This window comes from Macrobrachium rosenbergii, chromosome 57, assembly GCF_040412425.1.
Source record: "Macrobrachium rosenbergii isolate ZJJX-2024 chromosome 57, ASM4041242v1, whole genome shotgun sequence".
Classification (NCBI taxonomy): Eukaryota; Metazoa; Arthropoda; class Malacostraca; order Decapoda; family Palaemonidae; genus Macrobrachium; species Macrobrachium rosenbergii.
The window spans coordinates 798,924-819,672 of record NC_089797.1 but is presented as its reverse complement, the minus strand read 5'-3'; the positions used below and the strand labels follow the sequence as shown (position 1 = coordinate 819,672).

At 38.9% G+C, this 20,749-nt stretch overlaps 1 protein-coding gene across 6 annotated transcripts; it reads left to right on the top strand.

Annotated features, from left to right (window-relative positions):
- Nucleotides 1-6,465: 6,465 nt before the first annotated feature.
- On the top strand, nt 6,466-16,802 carry LOC136836951 (uncharacterized). Of its 6 annotated transcripts, XM_067101474.1 has the most exons (7): nt 6,466-6,603; nt 9,186-9,597; nt 9,884-9,958; nt 11,971-12,045; nt 14,514-14,588; nt 15,368-15,553; nt 15,674-16,802. In XM_067101474.1, exons 3-7 carry the CDS (start codon nt 9,905-9,907, stop codon nt 15,968-15,970), a joined length of 687 nt encoding a protein of 228 aa, XP_066957575.1. In that variant the 5' UTR covers nt 6,466-6,603; nt 9,186-9,597; nt 9,884-9,904; the 3' UTR covers nt 15,971-16,802. The 6 variants fall into 6 exon arrangements, with proteins under 6 accessions (XP_066957575.1, XP_066957578.1, XP_066957574.1 ...); XM_067101477.1 differs by lacking the exon at nt 11,971-12,045; XM_067101473.1 differs by lacking the exon at nt 9,186-9,597 and having other exon boundaries at nt 6,482-6,603.
- Nucleotides 16,803-20,749: the final 3,947 nt, after the last annotated feature.

Genomic DNA, 20,749 nt, shown 5'->3' with positions numbered 1-20,749 from the left:
TCTCTCTGCACAGATGCCATTTTCTATCGCTAATGAATCTATAAACACATGGAGACATGTTGTATAACAATAACGAAGAAATTAAAAGCTCTGGGGAATACCTAACGTTACTGAAGGTCATTAACATAACTGGTCCCAAAATAATTTCAAGGGCAGCAAATACTCGAATGACTGGTCTCTCATAAGGGGTAACAATGACAAAATCAAATCATTGTTTTTGTTGGGCTTATGAAGGGGGTTGGTGCCATCAGTGCACCTCATGCAGTGCACTGTAGGCATTACTTAAGGTTCTTCGCAGCTCCTTTCATATTCTCCCTCTTCCATCTTACTTTTCACCTTCTCTAACAACTGATTCATTGCGCAACTGCTTTGAGGTTTTCCTCCTGTTACACCTTCCAAACTTCTACTGTCAGTTTCCGTTTCAGTGCTGAATGACCTCACAGGTCCCAGTGCTTGGCCTTTGGCCTAAATTCTATGTTCAGTTCAATTCAGTACAGCAGGGTTACTCTGCCTGTCGAATTTTTGTAGTTCACTCAAAACCATTTCCAGAATATTTGGGACCTGCACAGGGACACACCGCTGATATAAGCTTGAATGGATTGATCTGAAAATACCATTTCCTGGAGGCTATGACCTCCTGGGACAGGGCTCTCTGTCCCCACCTAATTCAAGACAACCAAGGGGTTCTGACCCCTCACAGACTCCTTCAGGCACAAATAGTCCTCATACAGTACCTAACACGATTAAGTTTGCTTGAGAGTTCCTGCAAGTCGTTAGATTTAATGCGTTTCTCATAATCTTGAGCCTCTAAGATACTTTTCTCGAGTGGCATCTCAACTGATTTCCCTCTCCTAACAGTTGGTTCACAGCGCAACTGCTTTGAGGTTTTCCTCCTGTTACACCTTTTAAACCTGTTGCTGTCAATTTCCGTTTCAGCGCTGAATGACCTTAGTTACCCCAATGCTTGGCATGCATGCCTAAAATCTATAAATCAATTGATCAATCAATCACAGTCGACGTAAATGTGCACAGTGTATTTTTTTCCCCAGTTTTTCCATCAGTTACAGACATTTCCCCGGATAATGTCATCTGGATGGGAGCGTCTTTCAGTCCTTCACAGACCTGTGAGAGAACTCATTCATGGGAGGCGAAAGGTCTAGGTGTAATGGTGGAAATCCTTCTTTTGAATTAATGACAATACCCTTCTTAATTGGTGGACTGGAAAAACGAATTGGTTTTCATCTTATCAATAAGTTGACTTAACCACTCGAAACTGCGATTGTCTATGATCGAGTGTGCGTACGTAAGTGCGTAAGTTCAACCAAGTGCGTAGTTGCGTAAGCTCAACTCGCACTGTTCAAGACGTGTTTGGCGACTTCAGAGGGGAAAGGGATGTAGTTCCCCTTATTTTCATTTGAAATGCCATATTTCTCCCTTGTAAAAGGTATGCACATATCTCAGTTTATGTTGTACATGTTGCCATAACACTTAATAGTGTTCTTGTGTATCTTTGCCTTAATGTAACGGCAAATTACCGAGAGTTGTTATGGTAATGTTACGTAAATTTCAACATGATGAGCTTGCATGTGGTTGCAGTGCCACCAACCGTAGGCTAAGATGTGTGATATTCTCCCATAATTTTATGAATATATATCAATTCTTGGCTTCAAATACACCTCTTATGCATGAAAAGCCAGGCTAACTGTGTAATGTAACAGTTAAGTTAGGCATGGGCACAGCATAGCTTGGGCTAAGGACTACATGCTGTTTGGCACAAGATGGCTGTCCTAAATGAACTTTTTGTATTACACGGAACCAGTCTAGGGCATTCGTATTGCAGGAACCAGTATGAGTACCTATGTAAGAACCAGTTCTAAAAGCTATGGAAGGAACATTAGGAATAAGTTGTTTAATCCGGGATTTATTAACCTAGGCCGGTGTGTTACACCCGTTTGGCCTATGCCCAGGATTGAGTCGTTATATATAGGCTAGTCTGAGTTGATTGTCCTAAAATGAATGGTAGCCTCCGAATGTAATAGCCAGGACAATTGACGTGTAAAGCCACGAGTAGTATAAACAAGTATGACATAGGGTGAAGTATAAATATGACATAGGAATATACATACACTTAATGTTAGGATACAACGTGAGGCATGTCGTTGAATTCCGAAATTTATGCATATAGGTTTCCATTCTATACACACAAACTTACACACACACACATATATTAACTTTATCACATACACAATTATTGTTCTGCGCATTAGTAGAATTACTAAAAGGACCTCATTCAAACTGGATGGTATCTAATAGAGTATTTATTCAGAAAAAGTTACAAGCTTTCTTGGACAAACAGTCCACATTAACAAGTATACTTCATTAGATACCATCCAGTTTGAATGAGGTCCTTTAGTAATACACACACACACACACACACACACACACACACACACACACACACACACACATATATATATATCTTCTTTCTTTTAACGTATATATATATATATATATATATATATATATATATATATATACACACACACACACACACACACACACACACACACACACACAAGCACTTTCTCGTTTTGAAATGCCGGTTGTATTCTTGGTTGGATTGCAATATTTCCTTTTCATGCCAAGTGGCCACTGTTCTCGCCTTTCTATTGCCCCGGGGAATTTAAAAAGCCATTTTTTCCGATGATGTATAATTTCCTCGGCAATTTGGAACACAGCAGCTTTTGCAGTTTTAACTTTAAATTAACCGCTTTTATGCCCCCTTCCACAAAGCCTATTCTCTCCTCTCCGGCTGGTCCGAATCTCACCATAATTTTCACGACGATACTTCATGGAGTAGTTCCTCGTTGGACGGGTCGATATCGTACTCGGCTAGCACTCTGCTGGGCCCGCGTTTAGAGGAATTTATTCCTGGTGATAGAGATTCATTTCTCGGTATAATGTGCTTCGGATTCCACAATAAGCTGTAGGTCCCGTTGCTAGGTAACCAATTGGTTCTTAGCCACGTAAAATAACTCTAAGTCTTCGGGCCAGCCATAGGAGAGCTGTTAATCAGCTCAGTGGTCTGGTTAAACTAAGGGATACTTAACTTCGTGAAAAAATTGCTATTCTGCTAGGGTTTTTCTTTAAACATCTTTACAAGTCTCTAAATAATAAATGAATAATTATTGGGGCCCTATTTAGATGTAAAGAAAAAGTGAGTCCTCTTTTGACAACCAATGCGGTCTATTTATATTCCGTGTCCCAGATGTAGTTTGGGGAATTAATATAGAATATGAACATTCTAAAATCATTACGCAGGCTTCCTCCCCTCAACTGCTGCCTCCTATCTGCGAATCGCTTCTCATGAAAACAGCAGCAGTTCCACAACAGTTTGCTGTCTTCGAATCGCTTCTCATAAAAACAGCAGTTCCAAAACTAAACAGCCAAACTACCGGTAGCCGTCTCCACCCGGCATAAACGTATCGCCTTGGGACCTTTCCTTCTTCTTCTTCTTCTACTGAAGTGACTCGTCTTCTTCCCTTCAAGTGGTAATTCTCTTAGCACTTTGTGTGTGTTTTTTCTTCTCGTGAATTTTATTGTAAATGTTTGTTGGCTATGAGGATGAGTCTTTTTATTGTGTTTTTTATGCGTGTTCGTCCTTTTACAGCTGGGATGATTATGGGGCTGGACCCCGAAGCGTCGCTTAATAAAGCTTTTTGAAATTACCGCAAGGCTTCAGACGTCTCCCTCGCTTCCTTAGATGGATTTATCGCCCATGACTGCTGTTTTCCTGGGATATATATTTATATATACATACATACATTATTTGAGATAATAGGACCTTTAAAAAATGACCTGGATCTACGAGTATAATGTCCAATGTCTTTTTGTCGGTTTAACCTGTGTATGACGTTTGGATTATAGGCCTACTTTATATTCAGCAGTTTTTATTGTGGCTCTTGTTGTTGTTGGCGTTGTGGTTATTCTTGTTTTTGTTGTTTCTGCTGTGGCTCTTGTTGTGTCTTCGAAAACTTTCACTCGGCGACCTCGCTATTGCAGAATAAACATAGGCCTATCCATGAAATACTAGTGTGAAAAGAATGATCTGCCTACTATTGTTAATTAAGATTTAGTAATTTGTTTTCATTAAAACTAATCGAGATCTTTATAAATACAGTCTACGCTATTAATATTCTCCTAACGAGAGAGAGAGAGAGAGAGAGAGAGAGAGAGAGAGAGAGAGAGAGAGAGAGAGAGAGAGAGAGAGAGAGAGAGATTTCTGACACTTACCTACTATCCTTTTGTCTTGCAGGGTAATCTAAAAGAATGCCTCCCCAAAATCAAATGAATCGCGGGCTGCTCCCAACGGCAGTATCCAGTAAATGCTTTTTCCTTGCTGTCGAACTTCTCCAAAGTTCCAGAGATCCTTTAACTCTCACACCGTTGGAACTTCGTAAGTTTAAGCGAGCATGCAGTACATTATTACCCTAATACTTTCTCCTTGCATTTTAATACATTTTTATCTGTTTAGCTATTCATTACTTAATTTATTTATTTTGTATTTTTTTAATAAATATTTTCTCTTCTTTCTGTATTTCGCTTTACGTCCTCCTAAATAACGCCATAATATTCTTCGGAAGCTTGAATTTCAAGTCAGTGGCCCCTTTGGTGGGCTTGTTCCATATGAATAGGGTTCATCCACTGAATTATGTCACAAACCTAGTCCTTGTATTGACCCCGGAAGTTAGCATTCGAGTCCATCGTTTTCAGCCTGGCTGCCATTATCCTACACGCGTCCGTTATTTCCGGTTCCCTGATGTTACTCATTTTCCCCTGAGAAGCTTCCTATGAAACTTAGCTTCTTCATTTCACGCACAGAAGCGTCGTCTTCACCTCAGGGTCTGACACGCCAAGTGTGGGAGAAATAATCACACTCTTTTCAGGGGTATAAAGTCCTTCAAAGAAGGCATCGTGTTTACCCCATACAAAAAAATGGGGGAAAAAAGCACGTTAAAATAAGAAGATTGTGGTCAGATATAATTATTTTTGTCAAGTGATTCAATTACCTATATCCTCGACCATTCGCATCTTTATGTGTCTGCAAAATAGACTGAACAAAGAATCATCTGATTGAGGTAACTTAAAAAATCTACTTGGAATTGTTATATGTATAAAGTGATTGTGATGAACTTGATGAGGGAACTTATTCTGCAAAGTGATATTGAATGCCTTTGATGTTTAAGTCTATGTGATAGACATTTAGGTTTTCTTGTTAACATGCTGTATGTTTACGGGAAATGATCTGTAGGCAGTAAAGGAAAGCATATACTGTTTTGTACAGGTTAGATTTTACCGATGGGTTTAGTAAGAGTGTAAAAATTTCGGTGCTGGTCGTGGGAGTCCGTGTCGCGGAAATGTTGGCAACACTGGTGGTACTATGCGTCACGGTGTTCTAGAAAGTTCTAGAAAGACAGTGGCCAGCGCGGCAGCGCCACACGAATCAGTTGAAAATGAATAGTCAAGTTAAACACTAGTCAGTGGATCTCTTGCCATGTTTGTCTCGAATGTAAGTGCAAGATACCTTATGTAATTAGCACGGGAAACTCTTTTGCTGTGAACTCGTTCGGTTCATACGTATTCCACTGTTTCCACAACTTTGCAATATAAAGTAAACAATGATAATCTCATATTTAGCATTGAATCCTATATGAACTTCTTTACAGGCTACGATTCTGTAACTTCTGCCTCACGCAGTTGGATGCGATTCCTTATTGAATCATTAGCGTCGATGCTCATATGTTTTGTATTGTGTCATTTATACTGACTCACTTCGCTTATCTGAAAGGTTGCCATGCGTACGATAATTATCATACATGTACGGTTAATATGATTTTTACAAAAAAAAAAATTTTTTCGAAAACTAATATCATACCATATTTCATAAGTTAGGTTTGAATACATGTTCTGAATGCCAAATAGCATAGCCTACGTTATGAATGGAAACCTTTTGCCACAGCCACAGGACAGTAAGGGAGATTTTAGTCTCTATTAGATATGGTAAACTGAAGTCAACATCGATATATTTCTAACAAGAAATATATCAATGTCTTTTTTATAAAGACATAGATTTTTGGAAAACGTGAATTTTGCATTCATTTCATAAAGCGAAGGAAATCCAAAGCTAGTTAACATGACAGGCAAGTTGAAACCATATATATAACTATCATTGTCACTTCCTGCAAAAGTTAAACGTCGGAATCACTTGTAATTAATTTGAGAGATCTGCATTAATAGCAAAGCGAAATTTTTCTAAACACACACACACACACACATTACATATATATATATATATATATATATATATATATATATATATATATATATATATATATATATATATATATATAAAAACTGTACGATAATTTTGGAGAAAGTACGATAATTTTGAGGTGAATGTAGATACGTTGGATAAAAAAAAAAATATGTCAACACTGTGTTTTGGACCTGTGTAGGTACGTCGGTTTTTCTGTCCCTGTTAACAGCCTAAATATCCTTCGTAACAGCCCACAGCCGGAAATGTCGACGATGAGAACATTACAGGTATACTAGCAACCGATCATTTCAGTCATGTTAGTAGGCTTAATCGTAATAATAACAAATAGAGGGCAGTAATTCAGAAGATTGAAATGCCCCAGGACAGTGAGTGGTAAGAGTAGGGTGTGAGGTTCACGAAATGTCAGTCCTTTATTAGTCGTTTCAGATTTAGCTGGCCTTGTGCCAGCACGGACTCTTGCTCCTAGAGCAGCCCGTAAGATCTTCCTTTATTATCCTCGACAGGTGTTTACAGTACAGAAAACGGAAAGGTAGCTGTGGCCCGCCGCTGCGTCCATACAGAGGCTGTGTTTGTCAACAGGCATAAAAAGACATTATAATGCGGTACACATACAGTGAGATACATAAAGAATCTGAAACATCAACACGTAACACATATGACGTGATTAATGTACGTGTGAAGAACGAAACAACTTAACGTCCTTACAAGGGTGGATAATGGGACATGACGCACATCGGTGGCAGAATTTCCACTTTTCACTTGATATTTAATTGGAGAAATAACAAAAAAAAATTAAACCTTTCAAAAGATTGAAGCTACATTAACAAAATGAGCTATAGCAAACTGCCATACAAATAAGCATGTGAAGTCTTCGTGACGTAAGTGTTCAAGGCAATTTTTAAGCCAATATGCCGGCCCCCCCAAATACTAATGGCTCTTGGACACTTCCTTCCCAGCGCAAATTTATCACATGCACACTATGTTTGTGATGTATATAACACTGTATGTATCATATATATTCCAAGGAAATGGTATCAGCGTCTATGGGTGCAAATTTTTTGCAGATTTGACACAGGAAATGGGCAGTTTGTTGACACAAATGACCCGGCAAATATCGAGATGGCGTCACTCGTGCATTATTTTGTAATTTAGGAGAAAACAGTTGTACTGGTAGGAACGTAGAGGTCTCGGCGTCTTGTGTAGAGGGGGGCACAAGTCCCACTGGTGCCGAAGGGCGCGCGTTCAAATGCATTTTCTGGAAGTGCCCAAACAACGGAGGAATTACACAGTGTGCCACGGCCAGTTGTGGTCCTGGGCTACCCTAAGCGATAGGTTTTCGTTCCTGTTGACTCTCTCTCTCTCTCTCTCTCTCTCTCTCTCTCTCTCTCTCTCTCTCTCTCTCTCTCTCTCTCTTCCATTTTGTTTGCAAGGATGTGCAGCGAAGTTGCGGATATCATCAAATCATAAAGCGAGTTTGGCCAAGAGGGTATAGTCAAATGAGATAGGCTGCCACAGGCTATAGCATAGCTCTTAAGTACACAGAAGGGCTTCGGGCAGCAAAATAAGTGCACAGCGAAAAGGAAAACCAGACTTAGCCTAGATTAAATTTGATTAGGGGTCCACTTAGCCTAGATTTAACAGATTCCAAGGACATAGGCTAGCCTAACTCACAAACTCCCTAACTCTTAACATGGCCAAAATGCAGTTAGATTTAAAAAGGGCTTAGAGAGATTTAGTATCGAGGAGGATCCAAAGTCAGAAGAGACCAGATGGATAAAGTGGAAAGGCAGCTTCGAGATTCACTTAGTGGCGCTAGGGAAGTATACAAAGTTACAAGATAGGCATAAGAAGGCTTTAATACTTCATACAACTTGTCTACTTTGTATCTCCCCTCCTTGTGTCCCTCGCTACGTGTACACCGCCCAATAAATAGCACACCCACGGGGTCATGTATGTTCTGGTTCCTGGGTCCTAAGCGCTCACTCCACAAACACAGTTGTGGGCACAATACACTGTTTGGCTTTAGCATTACTTTATTTATGGTATACTACACTACCGGATCTAAAATAATTTCATGGGGCACCAGTTTTCATATATATATGTTACAGTCAACATGCGTAATCAGTCATTACGCGTAATGACTGAAATTTCAGTCATCACACGTAATGCACTTAAGGGACATTTGATCTCCCCATCAGCTAGTACTAAACACGGCGAAACAGTGAGTCACCTACACTGTTTCGCCGGGTTTAGTACTAGTCCCTGGGGGGTCAAATGTATTTCGCCGTGTTTAGTACTAGCTCCTGGGGGGATCAAATGTCCCTAAGTGCATTACGCGTGATGACTGGAATTTCAGTCATTACGCATAATGACTGATTACGCATGTTGATTGTATAATCCCCTGAGGTTAGCTATAGATAATGCAACAGCAGTCGAGAAAGAGAAGCGCTCAGAACTCCACCAAGGACAGATGCCCTTACCTTTGCCTGTCCCTAGTACCCTCCACATGTTCGACCCTGAGGTTCGAACCAGTATACGTTTGTAATGGCATCCCTGTTTCCCTCCTCCAGCATCGGCGCCCTATTGAACGAGGACATTGTCATCTTGACGAAGGTGATGTCCTGGAATAAGGTTTCTTAGTCAGTCACAATTCCTGTTATCTCTCTGTCTGATTTATTTTTTATTTCCATTGTGCGATCACCTTCAGTAATTTGTGTTAGAGCATCAAGCGTTAATGTAATTATGCATTTAGTGTTGAACTGAGTTATTTGATACCATCTGTGCATTCCCTCAGTTCCCTTTGAGCGTCTTATTATTCTTGCAGGTAACCATCTTTCATATATTGCAGACAGGCCTCAGTTGTGGACCCACTCAGCCCTATCCTTACGTTCAGTGACCTTATGCCACCCCTTAATCTACCCCTCTGCGATGTTCCTGTTGTGAAGACGTCATCGGTGTAGAATATTTTCTCCTGAATAGAATTCACTCATTTAGCATGACCTTATTATTGCCTGCCCAGTAATTCATCATTCTTCTGATCTGTGTTTGTTATGTAAATATAATTAATTAAGAGAACCCCTGAGTTTTACGTAATCTTCCCTCACATGAAGAAGGCCCTAAGCCACAGTATTTCCCTTGGTTTATTTGTCTGACGGAGTTGCCCAAATCAGTCTATTTAGTCAGATGTTTTAATGAAATACAGGAGATTTCTTGATAATGCAAAGAACTCCCTGCAATTATCCGTCGCTGCCTAGAATCCCGTAAGTATCCAAGGTATATTCTGTAACAATATTATATATATATATATATATATATATATATATATATATATATATATATATATATATATATATATATATATATATATATATATATATATATATATATATATATATATATATATATATATATAATAGATTTATTATTTTTTCCAGTTTTTATATTTAACATTTGTGTTATTATTATCTAAATCTTCAACGTTATTATTTTGTCATTATTTTTCACGGGGGGTTGCGAAATTAATTGCTTAATTTATCTGTTTATCAGGGTGATGAGGGCACTTCTCCTATGAGTACAGGCAACTTGACACCGTCTGGTGGGGGAAGCCCAATGGAATGCCAGGTAAGTAGGACTCAGGTGTATTTGATGTTGATGTAGCTAAACATATAAAGAAAATGGGTATTGGGCTTTTGAAACAGGTATTTCTGGTGAAGGTGTTTAGTTTAATTTGGATATGAAAATATATATATATATATATATATATATATATATATATATATATATATATATATATATATATATATGAGAGAGACAATGTACACCGCCATCTATTGAGAAAAATACATACTAAACGTTTCCTATGGGGAGAGGGATTATAGAAAATGGGAATTCATCACAAAACGAGTTCAGCAGGGAAGATAGTAATAAGTAGTAATATTTTATGAGAATGAATGATAATTCTTGCAAAATTGTAAGAGTAATACATGGTGGTTGATAACGAGAATGCTCGGGACAATCAGGGAAGGAGTTGAAGGAACAGGTTCTTCTTCCACGTGTTCTTTTAGTCTTTGCAAAAATTCAAAAATTCTTACTAGCAGAGTAGGCGCGCATAGGAAAATTTGATCTTTTGACCCTATCTGTTCTTATCTATGAATGTTCGTAAGTAGGGTTGTGACTATATGTATATGAATATATTTTTACGATTTAACTTGGGGAAATACTTATCAAGAGCCAGTTATAGACTCTAAATGAATTATTTCGTTACTTACCCCTATTTTTGTGTCAAATTTGACTGCTGTCGATTCAGAAAACCGTAAAAAAACAAGGACAAAGGGGGAATTTATCTGAGTTGAGGGCTCTACTCACAAGGTATTTGTAAGTAAACTCATTAGGGTAAGTTTAAAATTACATGCATTTACATGAAATGAACTACCAGAAGATGAAATGGAGTAATCAGGCAGGCAAGGCCTGAGAGGTTAATTTTAACTGGGAAAACTTGAAGGTATGTCCATTGGTGTGACGATGCTGATACAAGGCACAATCAAGAGAGATTTCCACAGCTAACAAACCCTCTGTAAATGGAGAGATTCACGAATTTAAAACCAGTAAGGGCACAGGAAAATATACATAGGACAAGGGGAGCACAGAGGGTGCCAAAGAAGCCTTGAACACACGATATTATGCAATTATTTAAACACAGGCATTTACATGACACTGCCCTAACAAGGCAAGGTTGATATGGAAATACTGGCACTTAGAAATGGAAATAGGAAGTTTAGTAAGAGGATTAAAACAGTGTGACTGACTGGCAGGACCTTTGCAACAGATCACTTTACCTTGTAGAAGAGGTGGCTTCAGACATGGTAATGGCAGTGGAGGAAGGGCTAAGGGCTTCACTGGTAAGAATACTAAAGGTCCCTACAAGACAGGGCCACGTGGTAGGGCATGGCTCTCTGAAGGAGGTGGGAATGGAAGGGGGAGATGTGTCTCGCTTGTGTCTAGGAGTGTCTCTCTCTCTTGTTCCTTCAGTGAGGCCCTTATATGACTTCGGTCAGGGGTCAGGAGGTTACTCACAGGTAGATGGGGTTGGTGTCGTTTCCCTATGCCTGGGCATCATTTATGACTCAAGGTCCAGGTGTTCATGCTAGCTGTCCTTTCTCTCAATCTGCCTCCCCGGCGCTATTGTGCCTCCGGCCAGACGTAGTCTCTTGACGACCTTGTGTCTGAAAGCAAAGTTTCCCGCAGCTTCACATGTTTGAGAAGAGAAAGTTGAAAGGGATGTACAGAGTGCAATTAACAGACTAAGGGAGGGCCAATATTCCTTTCGTCCTTCCTTGTCAGGCAGTGCCAAAATGCACTGTTGTGTTTTCCAGCTTTGAATTAAGTATTTTGTGGCTGGGATGTTTGGGAAGATATATATATATATATATATATATATATATATATATATATATATATATATATATATATATATATATATATATATATATATATATATATATAATGCAGATTTTGTCGACTGACATATAGTTTCATATAGGGCTATATTGTAGTGATAAACGTCGTTGCATGATGTGTTAGTTTCTTGGAAATGAATTTGTGCAAATTAATTGCTTAATTTATCTACTTCTCAGAGTGATGAGAGCACCTCTCCTATGAGCACAAGCGACCGGACACCACCAGGTGGCGTTAGTCGAATGGAATGCCAGGTAAGTAGGACTCAGGAGTATTTGATATTGATGTAATTAAACAACTAAAGAAAAGGAGTATTGAGCCTTTGATACTGAGGTATTTTCGAAGATGTTTTGTTTAATCTGAATATGAAAGATAAGAAGATGATAAGATGATATATATATATATATAATTTATAAAATATGTATATATTTTTACAATACGCACCGTGATGAGGCTGCAACAGGCAACAGGTGCGTCATAAAAATAGATTTCATGAATCAGTTGGGGTTAAATTATACCCTGTGCAAACTCTAACAATTTTTGCTACAGGATTACAGCTAACAACTGGGGCCAATAGGGCATAGTAACAAACAGTCATAAAGGTCAGTTGTGTGAAATCACTTAGTCAGTAAGTATACCTTAGTTTTACCAGACCGCTGAGCTGATTAACAGCTCTCCTAGGGCTGGCCCGAAGGATTAGACTTATTTTACGTGGCTAAGAACCAATCGGTTACTTAGCAACGGGACCAACAGCTTATTGTGGAATCCGAACCACATTATAGCGAGAAATGAATTTCTATCACCAGAAATAAATTCCTCTAACTCTTCATCAGCTGGCCGGGGGGATTGAACTCCGGCCCATCGAGTGACAGTCTGAAGCTCAACCGACCCAGCCAACGAAGGGCTACAGGGCCAGGGGGAACTTCACTGGGCACTCCTGCCTCGAGTGGACAATGTATTGGAGTGAGATGATTCCAACACCAAGCTTATGGCGCCGATAACACCTCTCTCTGCAATGAAAAATGTCTTAAATTATTTGGTGGAATGGCATGCACACTCTCCATAATACAATGAATGATTCCTAACTCTAATTCCTAACTGAATGGGCCCGATGCACCCCGATAAAGTCGAGGTTTCGGACCAAGACTCTCACGAGCGTAATTGGCACCATGCAGCCAAACTTCATGAAAGGAATGATAGCACTGACGATTATTAAACATTAAACATGCAAAAACAGTGGATGACTTTGGCGTAGAGGTTACTTTCTTGGTTTCCAACAAGGTGGGAGGTTTTGAAAGGGTTGTGAAGGAATGCAGGGAAGGACTGTGAGTGAACTCACTTCAAGGATGGGTTTTTTGGGGGAAGAAAGGAGAAATTAGGATTTGCAGGATGGGGTAGGAATGCTGCTAGCCCGAGTGACCTTCAAGATTTACATGAGAGGTATTTGTGATGTTCCCAGATGTGAATAAATGCCTCTTCAAAGGCAGTCGTCGGTACTCAGGGCTGGTCCCGTTGTTTGGAACGTAAGGTACAGTGGTACATAGTTTCCAACTTCTTTTATGACTTGTGTGGACTAGTTGGCAGTGGCCTTGTCTTTCAATTGAAAGCCCTGGGTTCAATCCTGATGTGAGTCAGAAATTTATTTCTGTTCCACAAATGATTGTATGTTGATTATTTCTATCATATTCACTCAGAGAGGATAATTCGAAGGAAATCCTGTCAACTGGGTCACTGCTGAGTCGGGAAGTTGGGGAAAACACGCTGGTATGCAAGCAGTTAGCCTGCTCAGGTAAAACCTAGGTACAGTGGTACTTAGGTTCCAACTTCTTTTATGACTTGTGTGGCTTGGTTGGTACCGGTCTTGTCTTTCAATTGAAAGACCTGGGTTCGGTCGTGATGTGAGTCGGAAATTTATTTCTGTTCTATGCGTGATTGTGTTAATTATTTCTAATTATATATATATATATATATATATATATATATATATATATATATATATATATATATATATATATATATATATATATATACTGTATATATATGTATATTGTCAGACCTAGTTTTTATAGGAGCAGTGTCTGACTTTGGAAGTTCATAAAGTAAACAGTGCGCACCACCACCTATTTAGAAAAATACGTATTAAACGTTTCGCATAGGGAGAGGGATTATAGAAAATGGGAATTCATCACAAAACTAGTGCAGTTGGGAAGATAGAAATAAGTAGTAATATTTTATGAGAATGAATGATGACTCTTGTAATTGTAAGAGGAATACATGGTAGTTAATAACGAGAATGCTCGGGATGATCAGGGAAGGCGTTAAAGGAAGAGGTTCTTCTTCTTCCTTGCATTCTTTGGTCTTTGCAAAAATTCTTACTAGCAGAGTAAACTTTGATCTTTTGGCCCTATCTGTTCATATCTATGAATGTTCGTAAGTAGGGTTGTGACTTTATGTAGATTATATATATATATATATATATATATATATATATATATATATATATATATATATATATATATATATATATATATATATATATATATATATATATAATCCCGGTTTTCGACGGGGTTCCATATATTTATATAAAATGCAAATTTTGTTGACTGACGTATAGTTTCATACAGGCCTCTATTGTAGTGTTAAACGTCATGGTATGATGTGTTAGTTTCTGGGAAATGAATTTGTGCAAAATTAATTGCCTAATTTATCTACTTCTCAGAGTGATGAGAGCACCTCTCCTATGAGTATAGGCGACTGGACACCACCAGGTGGTGTAAATCCAGCGGAATGCCAGGTAAGTGGGAGTATTGGTTTTTTATTACTGATGTACTTTTGATTAAGTTGAAGGCTTTTTATTTGGATATGAAAGATAAAGAAAATGTACTAATATATAAATATAAATACGCGAGTCTATGGAGATATTTTAGGAAATGAAAGAAAACGTAATTTTGAGCCGAAAATGTTCTATACAGAAATGAGATTCATTATTCTTGGCGTGGCTGTACCTAAGGATGCAATTATTGGCTCCTCTTTCACTTTTACAGTTCTGAAGAGCTATGATTCTGTATTTCTTCCAGCTTTATACTTACCTTTCCAAGCTGATATTCTGGTAACATTCTTCCTTTCATAGTGCTTTGTTTCCACCAATCTGCCCTGCATTACTTATAGGACTTTGTAGCCTCCCTTCCTTGGGGCCCTAGCTGCAACCCCTTTCGTTCCTCTGGCTGTACCTCCCTTTCATATTCTTTCTTCCACCTTACTTTCCTCAACCCTCTCCTAACACTTGTTTCATAGCACAACTGCCAGTTTTTTCCTGTTACACCTTGGAAACCTTTTTACTCTGTTTCCCTTTCGGCACCAAGGTCCAAGCACTTTGCCTTTGGTCTAAGTTTTATATTCCATTCCATTACATCCACCAGTCTGACCAATTTTCAGAAAACTGATGACCTGTGTAACAACAAATGATTAAAAGTTTTTTCACCCAGTAATTCTGGTTGTGGTTTATTCTGTCTGTTAAAAAGCAATCAAGTGAATTCACTGATGAGTAATTTTCTGTACTTATTTATTCACCAGGATCAACAGGAGCATCTAGAACCAGCCCCTCGAGAGGGGGAGGACTCTCCCACATCAGGACCACCCGATCGCAACATATCTGCTACAGAAACATCCACTACAACATCCACCATTCCTGATCAGATTGCAAATAACGACAACCCCATCGTCTACTTGAGTGCTTCTCAAGATCAAGAATGCAGTGAGGTAAGCAAGGCATTGGCTCTAACTCAAGCCAACAAGGAACATTAGTAGTCCCAATAAACTTATCATTTACAGTTTTCTGTTTGAATTATTCTAACTCAGGTTTTCCTTTTTCTTCTTCAGACTGTTCCCAAGACCACGAATGGAACACCTACAGACCTTTTGCAGAGGCTTTTTCCATGGGCCCCCGAAAACGCCTTCAGGAAAGCTCTGGTGAATGAAAACCAGCGTTTACGTCAGGCGAATGCAGAACTTAAAAAGCGTACTCTCAAGTATGAGAAATTATTAAAGTGTCTACTCAAGGATAAGAAATCACAAGAGCATAATCTCAAGGTTGGGAAACTAAAAGAGCTTATTCCCGAGACTGACCAGATGGTAACACTGCAATCACAGCAGAAGAAAAGGAGAAAGAGAAACTAGAGTGTATGCTCACTTTCTTTGAACATGGGGCAAAGCAATAATCCTTCAGTTAACCGTATTAATATAGCCAAAGGCCCATTGGGGAACGGCGAGTAAAAAAATCTAAGGGTGTTCAAGGACAACTCTGTACCTACTGTACTTCTTGTTGTCATGTTGTATCGATTAAGCCTGCTCTACGCCACTGAAAGGATCATTCAAAGAAATCACTACTTTGGCCTTCTCTGTGCCCACTCCCAGCATTTTTTTTTGTATACCAATAAACAGAAGAGTATTCACTGAAATCAAATGCAAGAATGATCAAGAGGTGTTCTGGTACTAACAAACCACAGTCGAAACAAAAGTGCAACTAGCCTCTTCTGAACTGAACCCATGACCCAAAGGTGTAACTTCCCTCTGCAAGACTAGGGAACAAATCAAAAGAATGAATATTTTCAAAATTATTATACAGATAATAATAAATCAACTACAGCCACTCTGGTGTTTCTGGACAAAGCCAAAAGGGACTTCCCACATGTCATGTATGTCTTAACGTCTGTGCCAGACATGTTATACTGTATAACTGTATAGATGTCTTCAGTTCAAAGCTATGGCTAGATGTTATGTAATGCTTCAGAGTACAAGCACAATCGGTTATCATTGTGTTAGTGTTGATTCTGACACACAGGCTACGATCCTGTAAATTCTACCTTGTATATCGAATATAATTCCTTATTATGTATCGAGCTCCAATGTTCATATGTTTGTTATAACTCCATTTTATACGCTTTTTATGTTTTGCATACACTCTTACTGCCTTCTTAAATGTAGTAGAGCAAATAAACATGAGCTGAAAGATAATAGCTTTATTATCGCCCTTCATCCTTGGACGTCTGCAATGAGTATGCTAAATATCATCACATTTACCTCGCAGGTAAGAATGAAGAGTTGTAGTAAGTGTTGTATATGCTAACACAGTGGCGACGAGGATGGGATTCCACCTTGAATGCTAAATACCATCATGTTTACCTTGCAGGTAAGAATGAAGAATTGTAATATGTGTTGTATGTGCCAACGCATCACCACAGTTTTCCAATACAGAGTAAAAGAAGTCTCGTACTGAGTAGTGGAAATACCTGATGAATATCTCGTTCAAAAATAAAAATAAAATTAATTCAAAGAGAGAAAAGTAAAGGAAGCGAAGATCAGCAGAATGGAAATGGTTGCGTGAAGAGGAAGTTTTAAAGAAGTACAAAATAGAAGTTCTAGTGGAACACATCACAATCCAAACATCCTCATGTTAAAGCTGAGAATAATCTTAAGCTAACCTTCCTTGTCCCAACTTGATGTCAGGAGCAGTGACTTAGCACGAAGGCTACATCGTGACCTCAGGTTTCCTAACATAATATGACCTAGAGGTTGTGTCCCACTTTGTCTTGGGGTGGGGAGAGGACTCTTTTCACCTCAAGGATCCAGGAAAATCCCAAATTTGCCTCAAAGATCTGTAGCAAATCATTTTCTGGAAAAGATAAGTTCATTTAGGTTTCCTTTGTGTGAAAATGATATTACAACTATTCCTGCTTAGTTGGTTGAAAGTTGGCAAAGAGAAAGGACATTATTCTGATACGAATACTCCCTACACCTTCATATATGTGGAGATTCCCCACGCGCTTCACATGACTCGACTGTAGACTCATTTCACTGAAAACCACTAGCTTCCTGTGCCCTGGTCTAGCCTGGTCTGAACCTATTCAACCTACCCAAGCTCCCCAGTTGTTTCCCAGCTGCTGTCATAATGAGACGTACTTTGTCTCTCTCTGCGCGGCTCGTAGTCTCACGATTAACTTTGTGGGAGAGAATCAGAAATGAACTGGAAAGAGCTTCTGGTCCTTAAGCAAAGAGAAAGGACATTTTCACAGCTCTGGGAATCAGAAATGAACTGGAAAGAGCCTCTGGTCCTTAAGTAAAGAGAAAGGACATTTTCACAGCTCTGAGAATCAGAAATCAACTGGAAGGAGCCACTGGCCTTTAAGACACTGTCTGTACTAATAAGTCAGGTTAAAAAAAAATATTCAGGTTGTTCCCTGACTTTAACACTTTAGAGTGGACATGTCATTGCTCTGTCCCTGGACTTTCATCGACTAAACATCCTTTCACCTGAAGCAGTCTAGCGTGGAGGATGTAAAAGTGATCCGTCGCACATGAATCTACATTACCTACAAAGCTATGCTGCTTTTTCTCCAGAAATGAGATGGCTCTAGATAAGAGTGTAAGTCAAAAGTCCCTGATTTTATCCATCCATAGACGACTGTTGAATCAAGGATTATGGAGCCAAGTGAATTAAAGTGTCATTGCTGAACCCTTTTGGGCGTGTGGTTGAGTGTTGTCGAGGAAGGTGAAAGTTCCCTCATTTGTTCCTCGGCTTGGATAAAAGGCTTGTAGTGATAAGTGTATCCGAAAAAAAGTCTGAGGCATTCGTAAGGTATAAAGGTAAATATATATATATATATATATATATATATATATATATATATATATATATATATATATATATATATATATATATATTAATATATATATTAACATCACATACACAATTGTTCTGTGCATTAGTAGAATTACTAAAAGGACCTCATTCAAACTGGATGGTATCTAATGGAGTATTTATTCAGAAGAAGTTACAAGCTTTCTTGGACAAACAGTCCACATTATCAAGTATTTGTACCATTAGATACCATCCAGTTTGAATGAGGTCCTTTTAGTAATATATATATATATATATATATATATATATATATATATATATATATATATATATATATATATATATATATATATATATAAATGTGTGTGTGAATATGTGAAAAATTCTGGTGTAATAAATAACCAATCTCTCCTCTAGTAATATATGCTGTAATGACACTTGCAAAATCAGAAAACTGCCATCTGGGTAGAGCTTAAGCGCTTATTTTTTGTCTGATTTAGAAGTACAAACAGCATCCAAAGCAGGGCCTCATTTCAGATTTTTGTTGGGGGGGCAAAGACGGTTTGGCCAGCGAAGCGAGCCTAATCAGCTGAGTTTTTTTTTATTTTTTGAGCTATTTTATGTGTTTTTGAAGCCACATGAGCAAGGTATTTCAGCAAAAATTATATACTCCCACTACTATATGTTTTATCTCATCCTCACTGGTAGCCAGTAGACAGACAAATATCAAGAAACATAATATTTCTGAGAAATTTTATATATTTATGATTGCACATTTAAAAAGAAAACATTGCTGTTACTTCTTGAGGCTTGGGAGTGAGGGAGCCAAGTTGAGGCTTTGGGAGTCGGGGCAACTTGGGTCTTTGTGGGGGGGGGGGCAAGTTGAGTCTTGAGGGGGGGCAGTTGACCACCCCAGCAACCCTCCCCCTCCAAATGAAACCTGTTCTTTCTTTTTAGTAGTGTGATCAGCAAGCGAAGATGTCCTCCTTGTATCTGATAATTTAATTGTATTTTTAGCTGTTCCTTTATAAAGTTGTTAATCTGCTACTTTCTTTTCTAATAACTACTCTCTTCTTTCTGTATTTCCCATTACCTTCTGTAACTTCTTTCGAATGAACACCTTAATATTCTTTGGAAGCTTGAATTTCAAGTCTATTGCCCCTGTGGTGGGTTTGTTTCACATGAATAGGGTTCGTCTTCTGAATAATAATAATAATAATAATAATAATAATAATAATTATTATTATTATTATTATTATTATTATTATTATTATTATTATTATTAGGGGCACGATCAGGAAAGAATATATGCAGAGACTTAAGGCAATACTCGAGTCAAAACTCAACGCCGGAAACATGACGAAAGCCGTAATCACATGGGCAGTACCAGTAAATCAGACACAGCGCAGGAGCAGTGGAGTGGACGAAGGCTGAACTCTGCAGCATAAACCAGAAAACTAGAAAACACATGACAATATACAGAGTACTACACACAAGAGCAAATACAGATGTGGGGAGAGGACTACTAAGCATAGAGGACTGCGTCAGCATCGAGAGCAGAGCACTGGGGCAACATCTGAAAAAAAAAGTATACCTTAGTTTAACCAGACCACTGAGCCGGTCAACAGCTCTCCTAGGGCTGGCCTGAAGGATTAGACTTATTTTACGTGCCTAAGAACCAATTGGTTACCTAGCAACGGGACCTACAGCTTATTGTGGAAGAAATGAATGTCTATCACCAGAAATAAATTCCTCTAATTCTTCACTGGCCGGTCGGAGACTCGAACGCGGACCCAGCGGTGCTAGCAGAGAGCTATACCGACCCATCCAACGAGTCACCCATATGCAGGAAGTGCTGTGCTTGGTCTTCAAGACCTAAATTTCATAATCAATCAATCAGCATGAAAGGCGAGACCATAAACCACATTGCAAGCGAATGTCCGGCGCTTGCGCAGAACCAGTGCAAAAAGAGGCATGATTCAATAGCAAAAGCCCTCCACTGGAGCCTGTGCAAGAAACGCCAGCTAGCTGGAGGGAGTGATAGAAAACGATCAGGCAAAGATCCTCTGGGACTATGGCATCAGAACAGATAGGGTGATACGTGCAAATAGACCAGACGTGACGTTGATTGACAAAATCAAGAAGAAAGTATCACTCATTGATGTCGCAACACCATGGGACACCAGAGTATATGAGAAAGAAAGAGAGAAAACTGATAAGTATCAAGACCTTTCTCTTACTTCTTCCTGATAAACACCATATTCTTTGGAAGCTTGACTTTCAAGTCAATGGCCCCTATGGTGGGCTTGTTCCATATG

What these genes read in the sequence shown, in the direction of transcription:
- LOC136836951 (XM_067101473.1), top strand. Translation starts at nt 6,580, where the DNA reads ATGTCGACGATGAGAACATTACAG. An exon ending in CGACGATGAGAACATTACAG is followed by an intron (nt 6,604 to 9,883) that starts GTATACTAGCAA and finishes TCTGTTTATCAG; the next exon opens with GGTGATGAGGGCACTTCTCC. An exon ending in AAGATCAAGAATGCAGTGAG is followed by an intron (nt 15,554 to 15,673) that starts GTAAGCAAGGCA and finishes TTTCTTCTTCAG; the next exon opens with ACTGTTCCCAAGACCACGAA.